Raw genomic sequence first — 26,652 nt, 5'->3', positions numbered from 1 at the left:
TGGACCAGGAGACTATCGGAAACAGCCTTTTGTGTTGAGTAATGCCTTCCGGGCTGTGCTTGAATTGAACTTAAGTGTAAATGAACATCAAACGTTTTTGGTGGCTCATTGTTCGGTGGCTTTATCAATCCGGTGGACAAAAGCATCCAGCTCTGGCCATCCAAAACATACCCCCCACCCGCTTCCACCGCGCACCGTCAGTCAACGCGCCGTACCGTAAATCAAATGGTCAACGAAAAGCTGCAACAGCCTGGCTGTCCAGGGGCCGCCTGCAACGTCCTTCTCGCTTTGCATCCTTCGCTTTTTAGCATTTTTTGCTCCCCACAACAAACTTCGCGCGCGCGGAACAATCTGTCCCATCGTCGTTTAGAGGAAACTTTTACAACATCCCTTTTGCTGCGCCCGCAGCGTGTTCGGCGTTTGTTGTTGGTTTGCAAACTTTAATTACAAGCCATAAAAATGTCGACCCTCTCGCGCCCGCGGGTCCTTGCCGAGGCACCCACCGAGAGTGAGAGAAGTAGGGCACGGTGGACTCGCGCGACCCATTACTGCCGACCCCGACGTCACCCGTAATCGGAGAAGCTGACCAAGGGGGGAACGGGTGGTGGGGTTATAATATCCTTTCGTTACGCTCGGTCGCAATCTGCTGAGACCGTGCGCGGGGTCGCCGGCTGTCGAAGGACAAAGGAAGATACCGTTTTAGCTGCGTCCCTTTTTTGTGTGCGTACGTAGGACACTCTTCAACAAGACGGTCCGTCATCCGACTGTGGGACTGTGTGAGAGGCTGGCGAACAGAGTAACCAGCAGGGCGAATAGCAGGATCGGTTTGTGGGAACTTTGGTGGTGCTGAAAAGCTGCCGGTGTCCGGCCGGAACGCCCGGTGTCATTATGCTGGTCTATCATCACCGGACACCGTACCGTGTTTTCGGACCGGACCGGTCGTGTTGGCAGTTTTTATGACTTTACAGTATGGCTCCATTTTGTTGGGCTCTTTTGACCTTTCTCCGGCCGTAGGCCAGCATAAAAAAGGGTTCAACTGAATCTCTCGAAAAAAATACATAGAAAGAACTCAATAGTACAAGACGCGATCCGAACTAGGACAACGGCTACCGCAGGCGAGTAGCTTGCGGTGCGAGTGGATGTTTCATTTACTGACTCCACTCGGCACAATTTGTGCGTTAACCTCCTTCTAGTGGAGCGCGAGTTATCGGTGCTGGCTCCGGAATGGGGCAAACAGCTGGCCATCAACACGCAGCCCAGCTAATAGCGGCACCCGCCGGCCGGCCATTTTAGGAAAGAACTCTCGGGTTCCGTGGCGTGAGAGCGCGACAGGGATAGAGAGTGCAAATATAATAAAGATAATCAGAAAACATGTCGTCATTAAAAGTTATTTTCTCTGCCCCGAGGTCCCTGGGTTGCTGGGCTCTAGGACGACAAGGGCCACAAGTGCCGCTGCTACTGGAGGCTCAACACAGCCCAGTAACAGTGAAAGGAAAAGTTCCATCAGCACAGCTACGAGACACTACATGCTTTGTGGCTATTAGACATTGGAGGCGGAGGCCTCTAATATACTTCCACGGATCCTTGCAGGAGGTCCTCCACTTCCGGCCCGGAAGCTCCGGCATGTCTGGCATGGTGGTGCGTGTACATGTCCCGCAGCATTTCCGGTGTTAATTCCGTTACGGAAATGGTCGAAAGGTGTGAACATTCCGGTGGGATTATCTTCGGCCAGGGCTTAAGACACCAGCCGGACCGACCGACACCCGGGAGTTCTTGGGTCCAGATGGGCACAGCGTGACCGGATGGGTCCACAGAGCAGGTAAATTGTTGTTGGGCAGCCCAAGCCACGACCCAGTGGTTGGGATGAACACGGGCACCGTTCCCACCGATTTTTGGGACACGGTCCAGGAAAACAAGGGACATCCAGCAGACGGCCACCGAGAGGGTCTTCGTTATCGCTCCAATGGTTCCACATACACACACGCTTCATGGTGGAGGTGGCCGCAATGGAAGAAGTTTGGGATTTATTTCCTGGAAGATAGGACCGGAACCCGAGTCCGAGCCCCGCCGTAAATTCATCTCGCTGACTGGTCTGAGATCTCCGGCTCCGGAAGTTGTCGGCGATCGAGATTTTGGGTCCGTCGCTGGAGGACGACGGAAACCCATTACTCTGCCCCGGTCGGCCTACGTCTGGGTCTGGGTTCCTGGGGGAAAGAGCCTTACGCGATTTGGGCCGTTTCTTTCGGTTCCTTTGGCGGGGCCTTGTGGGTTCGGATATTGATCTCCATCAATTTGTCAAAAAACCTGCGTAGCTTAGGCCGAGAAAGTGAGGGGGTTCAAAAGCACGTGGGTCCGCGGAGGGGTAGGCAATTAAGATGGGGTCCGAGGGGTCGTAATCTGCCTAAACGTTCGTGGGGTGTAAATCCGAGCGGTGTCCGGGCCATTCCAATAATCCGGTACTTACTGGTGACAGTTACAGGTCTTTACAGGTCCGTCGAAACAGGTGCACAACATCGAAACGGGGATAACGGTTTTCCCTATTGCCCTTAGACCACCTTACCGCAGTTCTGCTCGTCGGTGCCGCCGGGACAGTCCGGCTCCCGGTCACAGAGCCACGTCTTGGGAATGCAGCGGTCGGCGCTGCTACAGAGTACCTCGTTCGTGTGGCAGGTTTTGTTTACTGCGCCGTGCGGAGTGTATTGATGGTGGGTTTGTTAGCGCGCACGGTGTTGTAAGGCAGCGATGGTGCAAGTCATACGAAAGGTCCATGCCGTAAGCGACGTATACGTAAGTAAAAAAGGAGTGCACCATCACCAGAGGACAAAAGTAGAAATAAAACAAAGAACAAACAGATTGTAAGGAAGTATAGCAAAATGCGAAACTAAATATAGTAAAATTATACAACAGTCATATAGCAAAGCTACACCGAATTAGGGCACAAAGTACCATGCCAGGAAGGACAGAACATCACACTAGAACTAGAAAGACAGAAAAAAGCAAAAGACAAAAGTCCGCCACACAGCGCCACGGCCGTCGGCTCGGAAGAAGACAAAGTGTTGCAGTGTTCCGGAACCGGAGGCCGGCGCCGATGTGCCGGAAGTCGCAGGTGCGGAGTCGTACTTACGGCATTTTTCGGCATCCTCGTCCGAACCGTCGGCACAGTCCTTTTCGCCGTCGCACTGCCAGCGTTTCAGGATACACCTACCGTTCTTGCACCGGAACTTGTCCTCCGAACACACGGTCTCTGCCGGAGATGGAGAGAAGCAGAGAATACGAGAAAAGACGAGATGCATTAGAAACGTTCCATTGCAGATTTGTGATTTGCAGAATGTCAGCATCGGCAGACACGCAACAACGTCACCCCGCCAGGAGTGGTTTTCAATTAAACAACGGCAGATGTCGGTCGTTCGGGGCCGACAAAAGTTGGAGTTGGTCTTTTTGTTTTATTTCCTCTCAGTTTTCACTAGACTTAACGTAAGATTAATTTTGCACCCGGAAAATGTCACTTAAAGTTGTTCGCTGGCCTCCGGCGTTGCTCGCCATGAGGCTCACTTCAAATAGCGGTAAAATGAGACGGTTCCTTGACTCCCAGATAGTATTCAAAATGGAGTAGTTTTGAGTTTATTGCAAAATAATAAAAAAGGTAGAGACCCACTGGCTGGAGATGTAGAGGTGAGGAATAAATAATAACACTCAGCTTTCTGTTGTTTCCCATTATTAAAATTGCAAGCAATTCAAATTTCTATGAAGAACTTTTTTGAACTATGGCAACGGACACAGCTAAATTATCACCAACTTTAGCATTTTCTTTCAACTTAGAATCGGTGCAGCGAAGACGCTTCGAATGAACTACTTATTGTTGCATAGCATTCATCGTGGAGCATAATTCATAGTATTCCGTCTGAATTCTTTTTAAATGAATAAGTTCAGTTGTTTATAGATTTATTACATGTTTGCTTTAATTTGCCTTTTGGGTGGTTGTTGCAATAAATAGAAAAACCACAAAAAATTGTTAAACGCAAATGAAAAAAGGGCCATTTTAAAAAAAGGAAAGTTTTTAGGCATCGTTTTTTTAACGTGTCTCCTTTGGACGATAAACCGTAAATAAGCCGAGCAAATAACTGAACAACGAAAAATCCACATTGTAACAGGACTGATCGCACAAATCACCACTGACCCACGTCCGGCTTTCAACGGTTTCACGAAAATCCCAATTAATACTGTCTTCACAGTGTAACAAATGCTGTCCCGTGCGCACCGGAGCAAAGCTTTGCCGTGGCCGGGCCGTGGCTGCAGATTAAAGGATTACCCCGAGCACCAAACCGCAGCCACGTACACGTTGTAACACACCGCAATGATGGCTGCAAATCGTCACTTCGAGCTGACAAATTAGGGGTGAGTTATTAAAAGTGCTTACAAACAAAATGTCGCTCACGAGTGGAGAATGGCACCGATCCGCGTTTGGCGAAACGGTCTGACAACTGCCGGAATGGGGACAAAGTGTCCCAAATGTCACCGACTGTTTGATGCCGCTTCCGTCAACGAAGCGTTGTTGGAATGTTTCGTTTATCCGTGTGCCATGTTCTGGGGGTTTCATTTTAATCGCGCAAGCCGGATTCAATTTACGAGGCAAAACGTAGGACCAAAAGTGTGAAACAAACACTACCGTTCGTTGTCCGCTGGGGAACCGCTGACAATGAAAAACCGGACCGATGCAACCAAAAATGTAGGAGTTTACATGAATGATTGGAAGTGATGCCCATAATGTCCTGTGATGTGATGAAACCCTTGTGTCATCGGTGCGCATCGCTTACACATCGTTGGAGACTTTAGCCATTACATTAGCGAGCAAAAATGTGTGGACAAAGCCAGCAAACTGCTGGTTCTATATCCCAGAGAGCTTCACCCAAGAAAGTCAGGAGGCGTCCCAACTCTTGAACTCTTGGGTTTCATTTCTAGAATGAATGAATAAATGAATAGAATTTTAAAATTTTAAATTTAAAGTAATTCATTGCTTTAGAGGTATAAACTAAAGATAACAGTGAACAGTGATTTACTTTAGAGATTAATCTACATAATGGTTTTCCTGAAATCAAAACTATAATAATGAGGACATCAAGAGGCTCATCAACTTGGCCCATGTAATTATTCGTAATTTTACGTTACATCGACACTTTCAACCCGCTGTGTAGTTTACAACGCGCCTCCTACAAATTTCTAGCTAGTTTCAGTGTGACCGGTTTGCAGTAAAATGCAGTATCATGTCTTGCGGAAAAGTGATACTGTTGCGCTACTCGGATCGATGCACGCGACGCCGCCGTTGCGCGGCCTCTGACCAACGGCTGCCTCGTAACAGGCTTCGCGGGCGACACCGAATTTAATTAAAAAACTATGTCATCCGTTCCGTTCGTAGCGTAACTCGGCCGTACCCCAGTGTGTTGTGTAGTTTGATTCGTGAAACTTTCCACATCCGGCACCGTCGTGAATGACGAAATCTATCTCCGACCCGCCCGACCTAAGTCGCAAAAACGGTCGCTATGAAACGGATCACCGGGGCTATTTTCATTAAAATTTCTGATAAAATGGCAAATTACGTGCAACGAGCGAAACTTTTGATGGTCTCCTCGTTCTATCCGCTCTGCCATCGGCACTTAGCTGTGGCATTGCAGAGTGCTCATTGGCTGGCAAGGTTTTCGGTTTGAGATTCTAATTTTCCATTATTGGTTGTAATTAAATTTGGCAATAAAGAGTAGTTTCGAATTTTTTCAACATGAAAGCATAGTAATAATTACAGTTGTAATACGCGGTAAGGTCGTGCAGTAAAACAACTAACAAGACACGAGATCAAACAGTTCCACATTCCAAACGACAGAAAAAGTTGAACAGAACTGAATAGTGTATCCATTTGTATTATAATATCTTAACCAACATATTTTTGATTTAAGCGAAATCCAATTTAATAACATTTAAAAAAATAACTAGATTGTTGGGTGGAAAACGTCTTACTTGAAAAAACGTAAAAATGAACGTTAAATATACTGTTTATATTTCCGAATTATAAAGACAACATATTTCCGTTGGGATAAATTATAAATCAATCTCTACGACGAAGAATTAATGTGATAATTCTTTAAATAACTTTCACTACATTGATGAGGACATCCAACTGTCCAACGTTGTGCTACAAACCGAAAACTGCTAAATGACCAAACCTGATCTAAAACCCCAACCCGAATACGAATACGCCAAGATTAGATTGGCAACCTTTGGCAAACACATCAGTCAACTGGATTTATAGTTTCACATCATTGTCGTCACACAAACACACATGCTCGCACGCACGCACACATATTAGAATCATACATCTTGTCCTCGTCCAACACCGTCTGCGCAGTGCGCAATGGAGGCGTGTGGCTCGAAACAAATTTTCGTTCGTTCCCCAATTTGTTTGGCTCAATTCGGTGGCAATCTTTCATGCCGTTCTCGCCACCTGCCCCATCTATCGTCACTGCATCCTTGCTGGTGGATTCAAGATGCCTACACAAAGCGTCACACCGTCACATCGCCTGGCCCCCGAGAACAAATCCCATCTTTCGGAGGTTATCACGTCTCCACAGGTCCGGGGGGGGCGACCGAACCCGAAAGGCAGATAGCAAGAAGCTGGACCAAAGTTTAGCAAACGCCTAGCCTCGGGGCCAGTTTGAGGTGGCTGCGGTGTGGTGGTCATATCGTGTGAGCCGTGTTATCAACTATTGCCTCACTGGGCCGGCCATTGCCGGCCCGTGGGTCCTGGACGAGTCCTCGGGAAATTTTGGCTTCCGGAGTAGACCGAAGCAGATAAGAAAGAAAGACAGGCACACGTACCGTTTGTTTGCGTTATGATTGATTGCATTTCCGTTAGCATACGCCGACGCCGGTAGGTCGATAGGTGGCCCTCGTCGGTGTCGGTGCTTCGAAACCAATCACACCGACAACAGCGGCGGTTGGCTGCCAATACCAGCAGCCTAGAAGCTGGCACAAAATTGAGGAAAGTCTTCAGCAAATTGGCTTCGAAGCCAACGAAGGTTCGAGCCAGATAGATGGGCAGGTCACGATGCATCGGCGGATTTGCTTGATACGGTACCGGTGTCAGAAGCAACGGAATTGAACCAGCAAAAAAAAACAAGGAAAGCTTGATTTCGGATTTTCTCGGCTGCAATCTCCGTGCAACAAGCTAATGATGGGCGCTGTCGGCTTCGAAGCGTCGTGATAGCAGTTCTATCTACTGACCTTCGACCACTCTGCTAGATTGGCCTACCTGTTCGGTGTTTTCGTTATTTTAAAATGGATGTCCGGGACCTTTCGCTTGACCTTTGATATCAACCGACGCAGACACCGCGAGATAATGTGGCTTGTGCTGTCGATAGTTGCTAAGGGCAGTTGCATTGAAACAAGATTTCTGTTTCTTGCTTTACATTTTGGAAAATGGTCTGAAGTCTTGATCGGAAGACGCCAACGTCTAATACTAAAAACAAAGAATTTCCTTTTTTTGTCACTTTTGCAAAAACGGTATTTTAAGCAAACTCGTTTCTACAGCATACTCTAATTATATTTCTATCATAGGTTCTATTCCATGAATTCTATGAATTCGATTCTATAAATAAGCGGTGTTTCTAAGAAAAAAGCGGTGATACATACTAAAGCAAAAGTACGCATTTTTCTTTCTTTCTTTGATTGATTCTTTCTATTATAATCATTTGATTTATAGTTATCGACATCGCCGTTTGATTTTTGTAAAGCCTAAGTAACTAAGTAACCTACGCTTGTTGGAAAAAGCGCTGTCCCAACCATTTTTCTCATGAAAACTTACTTCAAAATGAAAATAAATTCGCTACATTTGTTCACTGTGTTGATTTGTTAAAATAGGAAAATAAAAGAGCATTGAAATGATAAATTAAAATTAAATCATGCTTTGTTTTCCATACCGGCCATTTTCGCCTATTTGACAGCTTCCGACGAATATGAAACCATAAAAAACGAAAACCCGATCACGAAAACACGACAACTTTTTTCTTGCACGGTAAGATAAAAAAAAACTTTAAACACTGACACGTTCGTCTAGATTGACGATCACTCGAGACGCTATTTTTCTAACCGAGCAGTAAAATATCCACAGAATGCACTTGGTTTATGTGCACGAATCAAGGCAAACGTCCAGAGTCCAACTATCACTGACGTTGCTGCGCGATGGCTTGTTGCACAGGTTGCTAAGATGCCGTACAAATCGTTGCGAATAGTTTTATATGAAACATCGCTAAAACTAACCAATTTAAATCTATGTTTACATATTCTATGTTCCGCGGAGAAAAAAAAGCTACATAAATTCGAGTGTACGGATAAACAAACGACGACTGACAAGGCAGTAAGCACTCATTCCATATTCATCTCAATCAATCTTATCTATATCCGGTTTGTTATTTCAACCAGGGGCCAGGGACTCAGAGACCCGAAGCAAGTGAGTGTCTCGGTGATAAACGATAAAGTACAGCTTCCCTTATTGTTCTTGCGGTGTTTAAGGCGTGCCAAGAAGCAAGCCCACACGATATCTTATACCGTCGAGCCTGCCGGCCACAGGTAACTGCGGCGGAACATCCAGGGCCCGTAATCCGTGGCAGCTTGCCACGATTCACTGGAAGCCCCCGGGCTGCCGCTGGTTGCATTATTAAATACTCTTTTCCAAGATGGCAGTAAGATTAAAACTTTACCATAAATTTTGCGTCCTTTCTACTGCTGCCGGGGGCTTAGCGGGAAGTTAAGTCAAGAATGGGTTGCCTGACCCCACAGCCACCCAATTCCCTCCCACCGCAGGGACGAAGAATTTTCCGACTCCCATCCCGCTCAGTAGTAGTTATGTTGCAAATTGAGTGTGGTTACCCCGTTTCCGTACGGCCGGGCGTGCATCCTTCGCCCTCTAAATGGCGGCCGTTCGTTATGGAGGAAGTAATGTTCCACATTCTCACTGCCGCCCTCGCGACTGGAATGCTCATTTGCCGGTGTTATTGGCGGAACACAAGCCGACCGTCGATTGTTGAACTCTGGCGGCCTTGGACTTCTTTTGCCTCGGCTTCCGGATTCGGTCAAGGGACGACAAGAAGCTGCAACCGAACGGGGTGCAGCCGAAAATTTAAATCAACTTGAAACCCGCGCCTGGAAGGTCGTCCCCTTCGCACTGGCGACGACAATGCGACCTCCTCGCGAAGTGTATGCATTGTAAAGTTGCTAACCTGCTCACAGTCAATTATTGGGCTGGGCCTGGGTGCGACACGGAATACTTGAGACAAATTTGCACTAACAATTTCGGTTTTCGGGCTAGCCGACACGAAGGTGCTGACGTCCTCGAGAATCGCTCGAGAGCAGCTTTTGGCGGTGTCGCACTAGATAACTTTTACGACACGCTACCACACACACGTCGGGAATTCTTGTTCCAGTTTTCGAACCGCCACAGAAAGGATGCCGAAGGATGCCCGGGGTCTTGAACCCGGGGCCCGGGCGAATCGGTACGAGAGCGGTGGCACAATAATAAAATCATTAGATTCCATTCTTATTCGTGTCACGTACCGTTTCTGGGGTGGGCGTCGACGATGAGGACGACGAGAGACATTTTACTGCACCGACGCACCGAGAGCTCTGTAAAAATGCCCTCTTTCCGGCCCTGCTTTCTTCGCCACTGCTTTATCTACCACAATGGCTTGATTTGAAACGAAAGCCCCCGGGACGCTACGGGACAGTGAAAGGACCCATCCTGTCGATGTCCTGCGGGACACGAGCACTCTTTTATTGGTTCTATTTTGTCGCTTCTTGGAACGCGCCGCCGTCTTCAGGGTACGCCTTCGGGACACTAGTGTGCCAGTAGACGATTACTGGTTGCCTACTAGTCGCCCGGTACTAGTTCAACATCAACTTCCAATCCAGTTGTTTTCCCGGGCTAAACGGGAACCTGCTGAACCGCGCTGGTCACTGTCTCTGACCCGCCGATTGACCCTCGCTTGACCCAATTCTGCGCTGTGCTGAGCTAATATTTCGTTCTTCGTCCTGTTGTGGGATTTCTCGTCCGACTGTTATCGACATGAGGTAAGCTTGTCGGGGCTAACGTCGCAGCGACAGGGGTTGAAAGTCATATCGAGTTTCGCGATCGAAAATGAGGACTTCCCCGGAAGGGCAAACTTGGGGCCCTAGTAAATGGACCCCGTATTTTCAGTCGTTTTTCCGAAATGAGATCCCTGGAAAAGGTAATAACTTTAAATTTCATAAACTGCTGAACTGCTATGCCAATAAATCAAGAAGCGTAAGCGATTTCTAGAAGTAGGTAATACGCGACGGGTGACTTTAGTGTTTGTCCAAAAATTAAATACCCGATACCGAGCGACCAGATATTTGGTATTCTTATTAACTTTACGGTTATACGATTACACAAAGCGACGATGACAACAGTAATGCTTTGAAACCCTTTGTGACACTGACAGGACTGCAGATCTGATATTGACTTTTTTGTTAGTAAAATTGCTGGGTGGTATGATTTTCAGAAAGATTTACTATATAACAAACTGTCAATGCTTTGAACAAATGCTTTCTGTCAAAAATAGCCGAACTGTCGAACTCGACATTTGATTTCTTTCCAAGCGAATTAAAAAAACCTTAAGCTACTTGTTGATTAGCACTGCTAATATAAAACTCGGTAAAAATTAATGCCTCTCGTATAGGCTTGGTAGTTATTGGTGAAAAACTCGAGCAATCCATTTCTACAATGCTTTCTTGATGTCAATTTTTCATCATTCAGGAAATTTTGTAATACGCGAACAAGCTGTCAATCGCTTCGTGCAAGATTCGGACTAAACGCTGAATGGATTAAAACTTCCCAACCAATTTTCTGACAAGTCACTAAAGACGTGTATTACATTTCGTTGTCCTGATGGAACACAACCAACCATTGCAGTACCAATTTGGAAGAACGCATTTCAATACTTCAGCCGAGTTTGTGAGTCCAGTCCAGAACTTATCTTCTTTTACTGGCTTTTGCTTCTTCCAGCTATTCGATAGGCTTGACTTTTTCCTCAACTTTTTCCCGCAAACTGCTCGCCTTATCGGTGCCCGAGAAGAAAACATCAAACAGTGCAGCGTGTCACGCTATGAGCACGCAACAATAGTCGCTCCGAATGCTTCACCATTCCCCGTCCACATGGCCCTGGCCGGCCACGGAAGGTGTCCGTCGACTTCCAGCAATAATACCATTACCGGTGCCGCAATCAACGACGCGCGCCCGCCAGGTGTGTGGCCGGGGTCGGTGCATTGGCGCGTGCACCGGAAATGCTCGCCATCATTCAACCCGAGAAGGACCCCCCTGCCGGAAGTCGGTCGGTTCGGTGCCTTGGCCCGGTGGTGATTGGCCAATGTGTCGCACTTCCCCGGCCGCGGCTGCGGGCTGTGCTCCGGAGTCCGGACGTCGGACGCCGTCCGGTCCGACGACGACGACGACGACCGAAGGATATGCGAAATTTTCCAACCGAACGGATGAAAACATGAAACAATAAAATTGGCCGGCCCCAGGCTCCGGGAACGTGTGTTTGTACCGGGGGGGTTCCGGGAGCCCTCCGTGCAACATCCCGGTCCCGGAGCGTCACGAATCGCATCACCGGACCCAGCCCACATTCGGCATGCGATGCGATGCATCAGGGCGGAATTGGGGGGCGAGATTGGTAATTTTATGATTATTTGTTTATCGTTAATTGCATTCGACAGCGGACGCTGGACGTTGGACGGATGAGGATGCTCCATATGTTGCGAGAAGCTTTGCGCCAGGACCAGGGCGGTGGCCGAGTGCAAAAAGTGCAGCCACAGCCACCGGCACCCCCGGGCACCGGCTAGTGCTGCTCACGACGAGAGACTCATCAGATGGGCAATTTCGCAAAAGTGAATTATCTTCACGGACCGGGCGCCGGGGCCGACAAACAACAACCCCGGGCGGACGAAAGTGCATCCTTCAAACAGTGGGCTGCTTCACTTTCGCCACAGCTGAACGCATCTGGCCGATGGTTTCCGGATGACGGGTTCCGTTCGTCCTGTGACGCACGGGTAGCCTTTCTGAATGATTTATGTTTCGCATAAATATATATTAATTTCTATTCCGGGGAACTGCAGGCCACCGGGGTGGTTATTGAAAACACAAACAGCGTTTCATTTGAATGCACTTTTCGCAAGTTTCTATTTGTATAATGAATTTTGTTTTTAACATGGCCACCTCATGGCGCTAGTTCTGTGCGGCCATTTTATGCATTGTGTTACACTACAAAAAAGTTCGTCCTATTCAGCTGCTGTCAGGGCGGTTGGGCGGTCGGGAAGCTCAGTCGGTGCTGCGCAACGTTGTCCGCCGTGGGGCCCGTAAGAGATCACAGACTGGGATGGGCAAAGTTGCTGCCCGGAGCTCTGCCTCCCTCGTGCTGTGCACCAGTTGCGCTGGACAAGCACTTTATCGCTCGCTTGTGTCCTTTCGCCGGGAACTTCTTGAACTGGGAAGCAAAGGAAAAACGAAAACGAACGAACAGCGCAAATTGTGCCGGGCTGCGTTGTGTCGTAGTGGCCGGTCGCCTTTCATCCGAAGTGCGCGATGACGCGAAGGCAATGTTTTAATTAAAACTCATTTGCATAACAACGCAAGGGAGTGGTGGGGCGAGCATTGGGCAGGGATAAATGTGGCTGCGGCGGCAGACTCACCAGGTGGCGTTCGGTTTTGCCATCCCGAGTCACGAGTGCGATCGAAAACGGGACCAGCCCTCTAGGTGAACACGAAAGTCCTGATGTGCCAGTCCTTCGCTGCAATTTTAAGGACATTTCATTTTCATTTCGTACGTTTCGTTCGTTTTCGAAGTCGTACTGGACGTTTGAATTTTTTGAGCACCATGACAAATGTGGAGATCCACGGAGATTTGAGTACAAAACACCAAACCTTTCACGACTTAAGCGTTGGACACTAAACTAAAACTTAGCCCATGACATTATCCCGAGATAACAGCTATTATGTCATACGTCTAAAATGACGTACGTTCGAATGAAATGAAATGAAAACATCCAAATATTTCATTTTCCACACCACAATGTTTCCTAGACATCGGTCAAAGGAAACGAAGCCCGTCATTACTTCTGGACCAACCTGCTTATTGGGAAGCAAGAGACCGGCCGAAGAATCGCTCCCGGATGGAGACAGAGAAATGAGTGGCGAAGGTGACAGAGCAGAACCGGTTGTCCTTGCACGCCTGAGACTATCGCAGGCGAAGGCGCTGATACACGGCTCAAGAGGGGAAGAAAAATCGCGACATGATGGCAGTACCCGGCTCACGCCCTGATTGATGGATAATTAGCGCAGTGGCGATAGTGGTGACGATGGTGGCGTAGGTAAATGATAGGCTGATTACTGTTTCGAGCCACAACGGCGAACCGGTACGAAGCGGTTCGCGATCGGTTGGAATCGATCAAACCCGTTTCTAAAGATAAACCCCCTTCGGAAGACCACACTCTCGCAGTGCCCTTGATGCAGGAGGGTACCGATTGTGCTGCGGTTACGTCCGGTCGTCCATTTTCGTTAATCGGTTCAATATGGGAAAGAGTACCTCACAACGCGGAGAGCGTGGAGAACACACGTTCGTCCACCCGAGCGGTACTTACACGGGCATGACGACCCGGCAGTAATGAAAGGCCAAATTGGGGTTGAAGTCGCTATCGTTCCGGTGTACGTGTGCACACACGAATGTATGTGGCGTGCGAGATCCTCACGCGCGTATCCTGTTCCGCTTCGTTTATCGTCAACCGTTATCATAATTGCCACTGGCAACGGCGCGCAGAAGTTGGGAGCACACGCTCGCAAGGAAACCGATCCGTTTCTGGTCACCCGGTTTCGAGGCACAGGCCAAGGATGACATTTTTCATCAGCATCACCACCGTAAAAACGAGGCGGAAATGGAGTGGAGCATTCTAACTAACCGAACGCACATTAGCTTCTCGGGTTCGTTCTGCGGGACGACGACGACGACAAGGATCCATTTGGGACGAGCGTCCCAAACAAAGCAACATTAGAAAACGAGCAAAATGACGTGTACATGTATAACTTGTCGTTCTACGGAGAGATCGCAGTGTGGAACACCCTGTTTGGTGCTACGTAGACACGAATCTCGACGTGAACTTGCATGTAGAACACCTGCTTTTGTCACTAGCAAACTATAGGCGAAGAGTGTTCAAGACTAAAACTACCTCGCATCTAAATTTTTTGCCTCGAACACAACATCGTGCAGCGAACTAAGCAGTTTTTACTACTGCACATAGAATCTGTTCTGCAGGATCATCTATCAAGTGTTTGGATTTTAAACTATCGATTGCTTAACTATTAGAACTTCAAATTTCATTCAGAAAATTGTAAACATTTAGTAAAAACTTTGACGCCATACACTTGCAGAAAATGGGGAAATATAAAAAGGCTATTTCCAAAGTGGTGAGTCTTCAACTCAAACTGTAGGAAGTTGAAAAAATTAATCCAATTTAAGCTCATTTTCATCGGTGATTATGTTAATAAGCAGCATCTTGTTTGAGGTTCGAAAAACTCTCACCGGCTCGTGCAAGAGAAGCCAATGCACCCAAAACGAGTGATTAATGAGGGAGGATGACGTACGCTACCGAGAAATATTGGCTGATTGGTTCTTCGACGAAATTGAAACTGAAAACTTGAACGACATTAGGTTTCAACAGGATCGCGCGGAAACCGAACACTGGATGGTGCATCCTATATAAAATAATTCTTAAGATATGAAGATATGAACCAATTACGACGTACTTTTGACACATTAAGAGAACACCGTCATCGAAACGCTCTATTCTGCCACTCAAGTTCTACAGACGATCTTAAGTTCAGTTCCACGAATGTTTCGCTTCGATTATAAAGTAAATTACGCGTAGTATACTGCAAAGCTGAGTTTTTCTGGGGTCCCAAAGGGTTCAAGTTACACGATGACAATTTCCGACACATGACTCCTGTGTGATATTCTGGGTAAACCTGAGACTCTCACCGAGAACTTGAATCGATACTTCCACAGAATGGTTGGAATATTTTGGCACAACCTTTTTTGGTTTTACCATGAATATATCCCAACAGGAAGGTGTTCCACCTTCAAGGATGAACCAGTAAACCTACCAGCCAAAGTGCCACTTTTACCACTCCACCGCTAGCCCATCAGACCGGGGCGCGAGAGGAGCCAGTCATTTATGAATTAATTTAGCGCGCAATGCAGAGTGGGAGCGTCCGCTCATGTTGCCCCGAACTGCCAAGCGGCTCGCGGCTGCTCTTTGGTGACAGCGACGGCGCAAAGAGTGCCATCTAAAGTGACACCATCAACCGAGAGTGAACCACACACGAAATATGAGCCGCCGACTCCTCGTGGGGGCATTAAAATCGATCTGAAGGACTGCTTCCTGTGGGCCACCAGAGCGCCTCCATTCCACCGACACCGGATCTCAGGGTTGGGCGATTAGAAAGTATCCTACGCTGTGGTTCGCCCATGGTGCGCGGCGGTTATCAAAAAGGATGCCGAGGCCCCGTCGAGGGACTTTTTTCTGGGTGTTCCGGTGAGTGAGTGCGTTAAATTGGATGTTTTTCGAAACACCAAAACATAATTGCGATGCGTTTCTCGGCGTTAGCGGTATGTTTTGGCACGGAATTGATGCCGGGGCGACGTGTGATGTCCTGAAACGGCCGGGAAATTGGTTGTCTTTTTTTTCGTCGACTTGCGGTTGATTGGATTTTTGTTTGTCTTCATCGTACAACGTAAACAACGCGAAACCGCTTTAACTTCAACATCCGGAAACTCCCATCAATAATAAGGCGCGTGGGTTGCGAGTGTTGACTGAACCGTTTTGTTGGGGGTTTGGTTTTTTAACATAAAGTGACAACGAGAACCGTTTGGCACGGTTTGCACGGAGATTGCTTCCGGGGCACGGCTAGCGAACAATAGAACAATGGGACAGGTTCTCTTTCCGGTCTTTTGGTGGAAATTAAATGTTTGATACTTTGTCCCGACCCAGACCATGATGATCAATTATGTTGAAAATAAAAACAAAAATTTTTATTAACCCTTGTTTTCTTTAGTCTGTGTGCATGATTTTCAGGTTCATAAAATAATGGTGCGATCGAGGAAAGTGACTCAAGAAGATTTGTTTTTATGCTGTATCTATGTTGGTTGGGTCACTGGGCAGAACCTCGGACTACGGGCAACGTATGCCTACAAATATTGAAGGATTATGGTAAAGGATAAAACGCATCATGGACGAAGTCTACAAAAGGCCAATGCAGATGGCTAAGCCTGATTTAAGCACATCCGTGATAATGATTCCACGACAAAGTTTGTAACGAAATATTTTTGATTCCTTTTCGATTCAGGTGGCTCAACCGACCGTGGATAAATAAATCGAGCAACAGCATAACTACTAACAGAAAAAAGTTTAAAGATTTTTTTCAATGGTTTAAAAAAATACTTTCACTTCAGTATTAACATTTTTTGGATTAAAAACTTACTTACTTAAACAACGTGCAGCATTTTCTAAAGAAGCAAATTTTGATAACAACAGCAAATGTTGGGGCTTAACCCATAAATGTGTATCATCGTATACAGAAACATACTAAAAATTTAATACTGAAAGTGCAATCAGTATTAAATGCAAGAAAGTGTTTGGGTTTGAGTCAACTTACTGAACTCATTGTAACGATAAATTTAAATTACAAATTTAATTTAAATTAAATTCTTAGAAATTCCGAAATTATCAATTATTAGATTAAAAACAATCAATCATCCAATTCATTTAGTTTGTAGAATTCAACATGCCATTTTTTACAATAAGACAAACTTCAGATAAATCAATATTTCAAAAAGCCACGTTAGCTCAACACACAGCGCAAAAAGTTTGGAGGTAACTTGAAACAACTGGTCGCTCTATGTCATACTTTTGGCCCTCGGGTTGTTGGCCTGAGTTTGCCGTGCCGTGCTGTGATGTGCGATGTGTGTTTTGCATGAAACCAGCAAAAAATCAACCATTCCACGAGCAAACTTCACATCTCACAATCAGAGCCAAACGCTGATTCCTTCGCTGTTGCATCAAATCGTCTGACTCTTCGAACCATTAGTCAAACACGAGCTTGGAAACGGCTGGAAGCCGCTGTCCAGCGAATCTGGTTCATCCACGGCGGCTTGACTCACCTGAAGCGAAAGAGAAACAAAAATATTTCGTTAGAAACTTTGTCGTTTGGAAACCGAGTTCGTGTTCGCTCGCCTTTCCGGCACTCGTTAGCCATGCGCGTGCCAAAGCGAAACGTAACCGGAAAATTGTGGCGAAATTGTTCTGTCACTTGAACCGCTTCCGGTTGACAGTTGGCAGCAGAATGGGGCACCACTAAGAAGAAAAAAACGGCCCCGTTCAACCGCCTGGAACATACGAAACATGTTTTTCGAAGTTCGAGGTTTAGCTTTCGTTTTGTGGCGATGTGTTCGATGGACAGAGGCACAGGGACAAAAAAAGAGAGAGTATATGAGGGAGAGCGAGTTTGGAGAATAATTTTCCATTCAGCCAACGGGCACATGGCAACTTTGAATTGATCACCACTCTAAACCGACAGCCACAAAGCCTGGGGCCACGCGGGAAAACGTCTGTTTGCGCTGAGCTGCCGTTCTGAAAGCGTTCTTCCATCGGAAAAAGAGGATATTTCACGCACTGGCACACGCCAAGGCTCGGTGCATCATCGGCACCACCGGGAAGGGATATTATGCGGTGTTCGGTGAAAACGCCCACCCGGAGAAAGGTAAACCTCCGGTCGCCCGGTTTTAACTGACAGCCGCGTGTCGATTTTGTGTCGTTTCGAACACGAAACCTTCACCAACATCAACACAGCGAACGAGACATTCCCTCTGGAGTTGTGTCGATTTGCGATCAAATATTTATCAAACTCGCAGTGCAGCACCGAGTGCCGGATTTCCGGGTAAACGGTGCGTAATTTAAATCCAAGCTGCTAAAGAAGGCTGCCGAAGCACACCACGTACGCAGGGTGTGTGTCGTAAGATACGGTGCCGATCAAAAGTTTCCGACTGGTGCCCGGTTTCGTTATCCACTTGGGACCATTTATCCAAAGTCTATAGTGGCATACCTCGCAGAGGCCAAACTCTTTCTTTTGGAGGCATTTCGTAGGAAAGGCGACCGTTTTTGGACCGACTCAACCAAATCGTCGCTATCAAAAACCACTTTCAAATAACCGAGAAAAGGGCGCAAAAAAATAAGAGTAATAAAGTCCAAGAAGATTACCAGCGGCAGTATAGAATTGAAAAATAGTGCAACTGTTTGAAAAACAGTGATACTTAACGTTCTACTATGTGCAGTTATTGTAACACAAAATATCAACACATAACATTGGTCGGAAACTACTAGCTGCAAAGCAAAGCAACACAGCATGAATTGCAACCTAACAATGAATTGTTAAATAATTAAATGTTAAATATCAAGTCAATTTATACAATAACTACTACAGAATTCAAAATTAAATCTCATCACTTCCAATGTTTAGCGAATAAATAGGTATTCTATTCCATACATGCAGAGCGTTGCTAACGCATTTAGCCCAAGGTTCGATTCTTTCATCCGGTACGATACATCAGCTTTCCGTCGCAAGCGAACCGAAATGTAGGTTTGCAAACAATCACATCGTGGGTGTTTGCAGACTTCTGTGCATAGCCTGTGTGGTCCAGACTCGCACATTCTGCTCAGACACCGTTTCGATGGATTTCCTTTCGCCGGCGGAATTGGCGTATCGCTCGCCACTTTTACGCCACAAAATGTACTTCCCGACGTTGATGATCCGAGGAGCGATAAAGGGCTTTCCCAGTAGAAGACATCCAAACTTAAGTGTGATCAGTTGCACCATTCGGACGCGGCCGATACAAAGTGCACCGTTTGAGAAAAGGATCTAACCGTGGCAGACACCGCAGACGATTCTGCACACCCTATACCGAACGTTGTTTGCGAAGAAGTGGAACCCTTTTCCTGATGCTTGGTTCCATTCTGTCAAACTCCTTACGAAGCCATCAAACGAGCCACAATGCAGAGAGCTAATGGCCGAGAAGCACATTAAGGTTGATGAAAAGCGCCACACACTCTCACATAATCCGCTTTATTACTGTCACATCGAATTTGGTGAGTCATACTAAATTAATAACCCGTGAAAGGACCCCACCATTACACTAATTTTTCGCGAAGTAGTTTCCAGTGCCAGTTCACTGCCACCGTTCCACGAACTGGGGACCATTTTGTGCGCCGGCTTTAGAGCCGTCTTTGAATCGAATCAATAGAGACAATATTTAAACAGCACTTTCTTACACATCGGTTAGCATGCGAAGGCTCTCGTCTCGTTAAATAGGCGGGGCTTTTGCGAAAATTGAATCATTCCAAGAGCCTCCGAGAGCATCCGACAACTGAACGGAGCGTACCAGACGGAACTTATCGCCCGGCAGAAAGTTTCGTCGATACAGCGAATCGACACACGTGGGCGAGGACTACCAGATCGCACTGTACTCGAAATACCAGGCTGTTCAATAAGTTTTGCAGTTCGATAAGAAAAACACAATTTTATGGTTTGAAATACACTGTCTCCCTGAACATCATCACATCTGTTGCAATGAGATTCCAATTTATGAATTCCAGATTCCAGTGGAATTCGCTACTCCCCAGACTCTTAAGCCTCTTGTGTTAATTCAGGATCATGGTGATAGACCCGTGTCTCATCCATAGTGATGAGTCGGCGCATAAAATCAATTTAATCCTTTCGAAAACGGACGTCCTTGAAGTGAATCGTCTTCAAGGTTTGTATGACCACGTTTAAATTCAGCAGTTCACCTTTTAACTGTGCTAATTGAAGGCGAAGAGTCCTTATATACTTTCAACATTCGTAAAAAAAATTCCTTTGCTTTTGGAAGGTTTACCAAAATTAAAAATTCAATCACTGCACGAAACCTTATTTTTTCCGTCGTAAAAAATACTGTGACACGTCAACACTAAATGGCTTCTAAACAAAGAATGAATTGTTGTTGTTGTTATTGAAGCGCAAAACTTATTGACTACGACCCAGTAGTAGTAGAAGAGAGCAGCGCTTCAAATGTGCAGCCAACAAATCTTTCATTCGCTTGAGGTCCCGCCACCGTAACTTAACCAATCACTGCCAAACTGCTAGACGCGCTCTGCTTCGGGCGGTCTGTACTGATCGACGAAGAAGTTTCCCGCACCCGTTGGAGGTTCGCATTCAAATGGAAGAAGATTGATGTTTCGCTTGGCCAAGGTTGGTGGCTTCGGCTGGAGTCAACGAACGGGCAACGGAATGCTGTTTGCTATAAGAAATCTTAGACTGGGGATAAAGTCCCAAAATTGATGGAACTGATCGCGGCCATCAGATACGCTTCGCCGAGGCTTCGATGGATTGGTCGGGGCCGTAGACAACGTTGGCTTGCTTGATCAATTTGGTGTGTGCCTCAGAAAAACGACTCCTGGCTGCCTGGGTTTTAAACCACTCCTTGGCACCACCAAGACTTATATTTCAAGTCCATGATTCGGTCTAATTATTTGACTGGTTTTCTAGTTCGATTCGTAAACGAACCGAGTAGCCGAGGGGTCGGCTACTTCTCTGGAGTGGATTCCGGTGAAAGGCGGGGTTCCAATGCTGTAGAAGTCTCTCGATTCGACGTAATCTTCGATCCATTATCCGATAACTGTCATTAGGATTACGTCCCTAAAACTCCAAACTCGTCCGTTTTCATTGGCCGTCGGCTAGAGAAGGTTGCATCCCGGAGACCACCAGAGTTATTATCCGAATCGGCATTACTGGCGATGAATGTGCCCCTCCTCGTGCCCACTGGTGTCTGGTGGACAACAGCGTGCACATGTGTTCGTGCGACCTAACCCTAGCATACACCGATGATCCTCGGGTAATCCACTAATAATAGTTCCGTCCGTCTATTCCGTTCGGCAGTCGTCGCTGTGGCGAGTCGAGAAGACTGCTTCAAGAAGCACTCCAATCCCGGCGACGACAAATAGCACGGACGACACAAGGACGGTTCTCGGTTCTCGCTTTGGATGCGTACCGTTGCTTCCTCTTTTCATGCAGAAAATTAACAATTTCCCGGCCGGTGTGGCGCTGTGCCCGGGTGGGAAGTGGAACTGGTAAATGAGGTCCGCAGCCCGGTGTCTACACCCTAGGTGTGGTCTCCCGTGTAATGGTTCGACTAGCCGGTTGGAGCGGCACCATCGTCTGGCTTCTTCGGTTTCACTGGTAGCGTTCACTAAGTACGTGGGATCCAGTTTCGTCCGGAGCTTGAACTAGGCGGAAGAAACTGGATACTGGCCCGGGTGGTAATGGGCCAACCTGAGTGGACGAACCACAAGCGTACCTCCCTGGCTCGATAACGGGTGACGCTCTCGAGTGCTGAGTGCGCTTGTTGGTGCTTCTTTCGACGACGGTGCAAGAACCCGATGATGGTTGCTGGACTGATGGCCGAATCCGGCGATCTAGGCTCTCGACTTTGGCCGGCACGCAGAACCGGTGCGTGCAAACATTCTATAGCAGCGATAGCAGGCGTACCGGGCCACTTCCAAATGCATATTTAATTGAGTGAAGTCGAGAGGCGCTGCTCTCGGGGGCCTTGCGTACGAAGGGCGTTATGAATTGAGCGAGTGGCTGACGTTCGATTGCTGTTCGGGTGTAGTGGTCGCACCCGGCTCGGCGCTATCGGCCTTGTCGATTAACTCCTGCCAAGCGTCCTTCAGGCTAGCTGGCGAATTTACTTTTTGACGTAAATTTGCCCACACCCAGACACAACCAATCAACCAACCACCAATCGAAAATCAATCAAACAACGCGAATGTCCCGCGGGTCACACTGGACGCGAATCAACATGAACCTCGATTGGCGCTCGAAAACCGCTCGAAACATGGTGTTCGATTGAAAACGTGTATCCCACCACCAGACACCACGGTTTTGTGTCAATTTTTACCGCCCATCAAAAAGGACCCCGATGGCCGGTATGGGGCAGATCGGGGAACCGGCGGACAAGGACAAGCGTTCACACTTTATCAGTTCGGAAAGGGCACGCCGGGTCACGCAGTTTCTGGCGCAAACTGCCGAAAGATGGTTAATGAGACACTTCGGGTTCGGTTCGGTTGTAAAGTTTGGTAAAGTAAAAATAAAGGACCCGTGACGAAGAAGATGGCCATTTCGGGTACGCAATACGCACCGTGTTTTTCGACTGCCATTTCGTGCCCCCGGGTTTTTGGCAACGGTTAAAAGAGGAGGTAACAAACGGAAGCAATAAAGCTAAAGCGTCAATTCGGAACTAAGGGCCGTTCCGAAGAGGACAGAAACAGGTAGACAGACCTCGGTGGGTTTTTAAAGTGGAGGAAATTCGCTTCGTTGGATAATGTCACCGCTGGTTGTTTGTTTTATTTCAGATCAGTTAAGAGAGCGAAACGTGATGTCATGCAGGGTTGGGTGATGGCGCTTGTTGCTGACCGATTAACAGTTGTCTTTTCGCAATGTGTAAGTGTCTTCGCATCGTAGCATTGCATTGTGGTGCATGGTGCATTCCAATTCCGTATTTTAAAAATTCTGACATAGGTTCAGAAAAAAAATGTTTTTTTTTTTTCAGACATTCAAGACAAGACAATTTTGGTGTTTTATTTTCCACAATAGTTAGCCAGATGACATAAACCACAACATCTAGTAGTAAATATAAGGTTGTCTAAACAATCTAGTATTTGCCAAGTAGATGGCTACATCTTGGAAAGTATCGGTCAAACAATTTCACGTTTCTACTAATTGCACTTTACTTCAAAACTGTCACGATTTCTTGTTTGCTCCATACAGTGTTGAATTACAGGGTGTTCAACAATTAAGATTTCAAAGATTTCGATAAGAGGGGCATTATGAAGCTACCTTCAAAATAGCAACAACATTGTACAACAAAACGGTGCATATTTGACGCAAATCGGATCATCGGAAACATCTTAAATAAAATGTTGAAATGAACGTAAACATAATGAAATTCTTTCTGGGGTGCCACACGGTGTGTAAACACTCGATGTGACATTTCAGATAAATGCAAAATTGTTTGCGCTTATATCAAAACGTTTATGCATCAGCGGACACGTAAAAACCGTTAGCAAACGCTTTGTTTACGAGCAGAGGATAATGTTTTTATTTGGTGGTACAGCAACAAAATCTAAAAAAACAAAAACAAAATTCATAAATAAATAAATAAATAAATAAATAAATAAATAAATAAATAAATAAATAAATAAATAGATAAAAAAAACAAACAAACAAACAAACAAACAAACAAACAAATACATACATAAAGAAATTAATAAATTAATTTATCAATAACAAACAACCTCACAGAACTGTGAATCTTCAACGAATCTCCACCAAGTTGCGGGCGCCCCACATTGCTTCAACAGTGTCACCAAAAAGGACACATCCCTATAATAATAAGATCGGCCCTTGCCTACTCACCGCCTCCCATAATTACGCACAATGTAATGCTGCGTCACGGAGCACATGTCAACCCACCCAACTGGTTGCCCATAATGACACTCGCTGGGCTCAACTTGACGCACCCTGACGCAGTCTGTCGGCGGTCTCGACGGCGGCAACCGAGAAAGGGAAAATCAAGAATTACTGCACCGTGACTTGCCCCGGACGACTGACGACGGCACGGCAACTTAATCTCTGTAATCAACTGCAGGGCACCCCCCGGGCGAGATCCAGTTGCACCCGATTGCGCAAATCGTTCGATCGGCGCCATCCATCGTCCTGCCCGGGGGGTACGGAGCACCTGTTGCCCGGATCCCGCTCACCTTAAGTGCGTCAGACAATGGTGCAGCAATGCACAACAATGCGCGGTCGATGATGGATTTGTGTGTGTGGCTGAGGGACCTTCGGCGCATTTCGAGTTTGGTCAACGATCCACCGATCCGGTTCTGGAGAGGTCACACACGGAACCTCAGCTAATGAACCCTTCCGACACGACACAGTTTTGGTGCGAATAGCGGCAGCATTCCATTCGAGCGGTTCGAAATGAACGTAACAGGTTTAAACTTCCGGGGCCCAACTTAGAACACCGAGCACCGAAAGGTTATTTTAAGCCACAAAACAGGTGTCGGCATCGAGCATAATGTCGGCAGTTCTGTCGATTGGTCCAACACAACGATGCCAGCGCAATGGCGGAGGCAAGTCACTGTCTGTGCGCTATAGAGACATTTCTCCATAAAGCCGAACCGTATGTCGCCACAGGCACCCAGATTCCTTTTATACCGGGCCTATCAGGCTTCCTGGTGCGATTCTGAAATTCGACCAACAAAGTGTCGGCTATAATTTTGTGTTTCTACTCGTGTTTCACACCCCGTCCCGGCGTGCGCCTAGAAAGCGATTGTCCAACCCTTAGTTCCCACGGGGATCACTTCGGCAGAGTTGGGTAACTGCGACGAGAAGCCCAAAATCTGCTGCACCCTGCAGCGAGCGGGTATTAACGGCCACTATCGGCTCCAAAAGCGGTGTGCGCCGATAAACCCCCAAGGCCCAGTTACAGTTTCATCTCATAATTTATAGTAACTCATCCTCATCCGGCGGGTCTGGTCCAAGCCCGGCCAGGAGCGATGATGCTGAATTCCTAACGCGCTTTACGCGCTTAGCAAGATTACTTCCGTTCGTTAGTTACGAACCACCAACACGGCGCTCCCGTTAGCCGCTACGTCAGCACCACACGGAGCTCGCCTCGAATTCGGAGGCACGTGGCGAGTCGGGTTTGGTCTGGCCGAAAAAAGGACTCGACTAGGGATGTGGGAGAGTGGGCGCCAACAATAGGGCGGCACCACAGGGCGCGCCATGTCCATAGCCAATTCTTCGTCGACTCGGAAGAATTATCGGAGATGGTGGGGACTCCCTCCTCGGAAACCTCGAACAACTACCGACCCGGACCCGGAACTGTGGCTTGTCGTCCGAAGGGCAGCAGGTTGCCGTTGGTAGGAGAAGTCCAACCACAGTGTTGCTGTTCATTTGGACTCTCGCGTACAACGACATCATGCCGTGCCTACTGCTGCCACCTTCAAGGTCCTTTCGCTCGAAGCTGGAGCGTCCGGAACCGACGATGACGACGATGACGGCCATGACGCGACCAGAATTGGGCCACGCGAACCGTCGGAACCAGCGTCCATGCTCGCTTGCTACGGAACAATGAGAGAGAGAGCGGCCTCGGAAAGTAGAACGTGCGAAGTTTGTTGTGACCACCACCCCTGGCCGGCGGCCGCAGGCCAACTGTAGGCTGGACGGAGGATTTATGCCCAAAACCGGATGGTGTAGGCGATGCTGGGCTGGAGTTCGCTAGGTCGGTTTGTGTTTGTCCAGGTCCACCGAACTCAGGACATTGTTCTTTCCCCCTGAACCACGGTTCGCCCAACTCCTCGTCCTTATCGCGCACAGTGTAAAGTGAGCGCCACATTCCCGTGCCCCGCCACACCCACACACCCCACCCACCCGCGCAGCAGCGTCTGGACAACATTGTTACATTATCGCTTGGCTTTTGCTTACATTGGCCAACTCCTGGTTACTGCCACTGCAACAACGGCCGAAAATGGGGTTTTAGGTTTTTGTGTGCCTTTCACAATGCATCACTTATACACAGACACGGCGCAGTTGTTGGCAGGGTGCCAGCCATTCGCTACTTCCTGTCAGGAGTCCCGTGCCTATGTTCCAACAACAGAAAGTGGCTCGGAATGAGCGCGTTCCACATCGAAATACGTACGATTTTTGTACGATTCGCCCCCTGGGAACCATGTGGCGCTCGGTGTGTATATACGTTTGTGTGTTTGCAAATTCTCACCGGTTCCGGCACCCGGCCATGGGTTCTGCGCAATGTTTATTAAGTACGGAACTTTTACTGACTGTTGATTTATTTCCTCTCTTTCCGTTTTTGGGTTTCGGGTCTCGGGACGTCTCAGCAGCTGTTGCTGTGGCCTCGAGCAGAGAGTGCTCGTCGGACCTTGGAAGTACCAGCATCTTTGCGCTCCTTTCGTTTTGCCCTCTGGTCTCTACTCTAAAACAACCGACCTAAGGCCACAAACATAGGGCGTGCTTGTCCCCTACCGGCTTGTTGTTGGACCCTGTCAAGAATTGCGGCCTTCTCGGGACACACCGGTTCTAAGTCCCATCGGATCCAGAGCAGCAGAGCAGTACATCAGCCAGCGATCCAATTCCAGTAACAGGGGCGCGCCGTGTTCGTTTCTGGGACTGTGTATTTCGAACACGTTCCCAAGTTCGACCCCACCCGACCGTCATCGGACGGGGAAATCTAATTTGACAGACGTCAAACGTGGCCAAGGTCTCGCCTACTGCCACAGGCTGAACTCGCGCTACGAACCAGATCAAAGTTTGCCTTTTCGATTCGCATCAAATGCCGGCCTCGGACCGTGTTTTGATGGACACACGCACGTGTCTCGTAAGTCCATTCGAGTTTATTTTTCACCATTGGTGGGGTTCGAGGATATATGGTGTTTTTT

General features: G+C 47.5%; 1 protein-coding gene across 1 annotated transcript in view; it reads right to left on the bottom strand.

The window, feature by feature from the left end:
* LOC131210419 (low-density lipoprotein receptor) overlaps positions 1-26,652 on the bottom strand; it is a 213,555-nt gene that overhangs the window by 58,260 nt on the left and 128,643 nt on the right. Inside the window, exon 4 of the mRNA XM_058203662.1 lies at positions 3,125-3,244. Within this exon, the coding sequence (XP_058059645.1) occupies positions 3,125-3,244 (120 nt within the window). The remainder of the gene's footprint in view (positions 1-3,124; positions 3,245-26,652) is intronic.

The sequence above is a fragment of the Anopheles bellator genome, chromosome 2 (genome assembly GCF_943735745.2).
Source record: "Anopheles bellator chromosome 2, idAnoBellAS_SP24_06.2, whole genome shotgun sequence".
Classification (NCBI taxonomy): Eukaryota; Metazoa; Arthropoda; class Insecta; order Diptera; family Culicidae; genus Anopheles; species Anopheles bellator.
The sequence above is the reverse complement of the archived record's forward strand: the minus strand, read 5'-3'. Positions and strand labels throughout refer to the sequence as shown.